General features: G+C 45.8%; 1 protein-coding gene across 1 annotated transcript; it reads left to right on the top strand.

Moving 5' to 3' along the window:
- The first annotated feature begins 236 nt into the window (after window positions 1-236).
- On the top strand, window positions 237-3,209 carry LOC113462583 (protein PLASTID MOVEMENT IMPAIRED 1-like). Its single transcript, XM_026803795.2, has one exon. The coding sequence runs from the start codon at window positions 464-466 to the stop codon at window positions 2,993-2,995; it is 2,532 nt and encodes an 843-aa protein (XP_026659596.2). The 5' UTR covers window positions 237-463; the 3' UTR covers window positions 2,996-3,209.
- The last annotated feature ends 364 nt before the right edge of the window (window positions 3,210-3,573 follow it).

Here is a 3,573-nt window from a genome sequence, read left to right as displayed (position 1 = left end):
ATTAACTTAATCTATTATCTGCCTAATAATATTTTTGTTTCTATAGTTATAAAATTTAATTATTTAACTTATATTCATATTTATATCTATCTTTTTAATATTTAATTTCTATCTGGATTTATTTAAAATAGATATAAATATAAATTTTTATATTTGACAAAATTTTATCTATATTTATAAATAAAATAAGTATGGATAATACTGATTGGGTTGTGATTATATCTTTCTCATGAGACATGTGTTCCTGTCCAATATTAATGGAAGAGTGAGATGAACTACAGGCAAAAGAGACACCTACGCTCCTCTCTCCTCTTCCATACGTTTCACCCATCTCTCCAAACCCTGGACTTAAGCACTAACCCATGGCACCCTCTAAAAGACTAAAACATAAACCCTGCCAACTCTCGAAACCTATAGATCCCGCCGGCCTCCTCTACCAAATACGAACTCTCCACTTCCATTAATGGCGGGACGTTCAGAGAGAGGAGATTCCAGCTCTCAACTCCTTCAAGAACTCGAGACCCTGAGCCAATCCCTTCACCAATCGCAGGCTAGCCGCCGCCGGCGTACTACCTCCCTTGTTCTTCCTCGCTCTGCTTACTCCGCGACTGCGCCTGTGGATGGCCCCGGGATCACTGAGGGAATTGCTCGATCGGACCGGTACAGCCGCTCCTCTCGATACGCCTCCCTGTCCCCCTGGAGATCCCGCCCTAAACCTCAAACTGAAGCGGGCGGCGCCATAGATGCTGATGACCAGCACCACCACCCTCCATCCAAGTTTGAGCATAAGTCGAGGCCTGGTGATGGGGGGAGGAAGGGGATATGGAATTGGAAGCCCTTACGAGCCCTGTCGCATATCGGGATGCAGCGCTTGGCGTGCCTCTTCTCCGTTGAGGTCATCGCTGTCCATGGCCTCCCGGCATCCCTGAATGGCCTCCGCCTCTCGATTTCCGTCCGCAAGAAGGAGGCCAAGGATGGTGCAGTGCAGACGATGCCCTCGCCGGTGCTTCAGGGCTCCGCCGACTTTGATGAGACTCTGTTCGTCAAATGCCATCTATACTGCAGCGGCGGAGTGGGCACGGGGAAGCCACTCAAGTTTGAGCCCCGCCCGTTCCTCATCTCGATGCTGGCTATCGATGCTCCAGAGCTGGATTTTGGGAGGAACATGGTCGACTTAAGCTTAATGGTTCTGGACTCCATTGAAAAGAGCTTGGAAGGGGTTCGGGTGCGGCAGTGGGATACAAGCTTCAAGCTCTCTGGGAAGGCGAAAGGAGGAAAATTGGCTCTCAGGTTGGGATTTCAGATGATGGAAGATGGAGGAGTCGGGATCTACAGCCAGGCTGAGGCAGTGAGATCAAACAAGGGAAAGGATTCCTCTTACTCTGTTGCTCGGAAGCAAACAAGGTCTTCTTTCAGTGTCATAAGCCCGAGGGCAACAAGATCAGCAAAAGATTTGAAAGGACTCAACGAGACTCGTCCTCCGACTTCTATCCACAAGTCGGAGCCAGAGTCGACGATGCAAGATCTTGACCTCCCGGAGTTTGAAGTCATTGATATGGGGATTCAAATTCAGGGAGAAAGAGCAGAGCGAGATGAAGTGAAGTCAAAGGACGCCGCAGAAGCGACATCAGCTTCGAGCGAGGTGGTGAAAGAGGTAATGCATGACCGGGATCGCCAGGTTAGCTTAACGGAGCTTGATTCGATTTCTCGACAGATCAAGGCCATCGAGTCGATGATGACTGGAGATGGAATCAATCCCCTGAACATGGCGCGAGGACACGAAACGCAGCAGTTGGATCACGGAGAGGAGACTGTGACAAGAGAGTTCCTCCAAATGCTTGAGTTGGAAGATGATGATGATGATGATGATGAGCATAAATATATCAAACCAGAGCATGTTGCTTCACTGAAGTCGGAAGCAGCTCAAGGTACTGGTGATGAAGCAAAGGTATTGCTTTCAGATCTTGGAAAGAGTCTGGGTCCAGTGGTTCAGACGAAGGATGGAGGCTATTTAGTATCCACGAATCCTTTCAATGTGGCAGTAGAAAGAAAAGAGATTCCAAAGCTTGTGATGCAGGTTTCAAGACCACACATCCTCCAGTATCAGAAATTGGGCAGCGGGTTTGAAGTGTTTCAGAGACTAGCTTCCATGGATCTGGAAGATTTGAGTTGCAAACTTTTCTCGCTGACTGCGATGGATGAACTGAGAGGCAAATCAGCCGAGCAAATAGCATTCGAAGGGATCGCATCGGCCATCATAAGCGGCAGGAACAAAGAAGGTGCAAGCTCCAGCGCAGCTAAATTGATAGCAGCTGTTAAGAAGATGGCAACAGCAATGAGTGAAGGCAGAAAGGAGAGGATGTCCACAGGAATTTGGTTTGTGAAAGAGGATCCAGTAACCATGGAGGAAATATTAGCCTTCTCACTGCAGAAAATGGAGGCTATGTCAGTGGAGGCTCTCAAAGTCCAGGCTGACATGGCTGAAGAAGAAGCTCCCTTTGAATTCTCCCCACATCTGGGAAAAGATGATCCGAACCACGATAACCTCTTGGATTCAGCCATTTCACCTGAGAATTGGGAAAAAGATTGCAGTTCAGACACTACCATGACAATGTTAGCGATCATTCAGCTGAGGAATCCATTAAGGAGCTTAGAAGCAGTGGGTGCTCCAATGATGGTTGTGGTGCAGGCAGAGAGAGTGGAGAAAGAAGGAGAAGATGAAGGTTGCAGGTTTAAAGTGACAAGTCTCCATCTTGGGGCTCTGAAGTTGCGGTCAGGAGGGATGAGGAGTGTTTGGGATGGGGAGAAGCAGAAGCTGACTGCAAAACAATGGTTAGTGGCTTATGGGCTTGGAAACGCAGGTAGGAAAACCAAAACTGTGCCAACGAAAAGAACACAGGATTTGCTATGGAGCTTATCCTCGCGAGTCATGGCGGATATGTGGCTCAAGCCTATGCGGAACCCGGATGTGAAGATCAAAACCAATGGTAAATGAGCTGACCATAAATTGTTAGTATTCTGCAAGTAAAAAAATATTCACTTTCTTGGATTCAGCCTTGTGAGTCATTGTGGGACTGTAGTACTAGGAAATAGGATATAGAAGTGATGTATAATGAAGAATTACTGATGAAATATGGGGACTTGAGCTTATGATGACATTTTCCTTCCATTGATTTAATAAGAAGATTGATTTTTCAGTGATCTATATATATTTCCTCGTAATATCTGCCTAGATTTCTTAATGGACAAAAGGATTTTCTTTGAAAAATAAATTTTGTATCCACTTAGCAAGCAAGAGATCGCTAAAAACAACTTAGGTTGCATTCGACATCACTGTCACTTTTTTTACAAAAACAGAAAATTTTGTTTCCTTTTTTTTTTAGATTGCTAACAATTTAGTGGTCACTATTTTTTTAACAATAAAACTAAAAAAACATGTCAAGTAAATAAGAACAAAGATGAAGGCAGCAGAGGAAGAGGCACTTGAGGATGCGCTTGGCCTTAGTGAAGCCAGCGACCATTGCATGGGGCCAAGCAAAGAAGGCACAGACTAGGGCAACGGAGGAGAAGGGA

The sequence above is a fragment of the Phoenix dactylifera genome, unplaced genomic scaffold, assembly GCF_009389715.1.
Source record: "Phoenix dactylifera cultivar Barhee BC4 unplaced genomic scaffold, palm_55x_up_171113_PBpolish2nd_filt_p 000097F, whole genome shotgun sequence".
Lineage (NCBI taxonomy): Eukaryota > Viridiplantae > Streptophyta > Magnoliopsida > Arecales > Arecaceae > Phoenix > Phoenix dactylifera.
The sequence above is the reverse complement of the archived record's forward strand: the minus strand, read 5'-3'. Positions and strand labels throughout refer to the sequence as shown.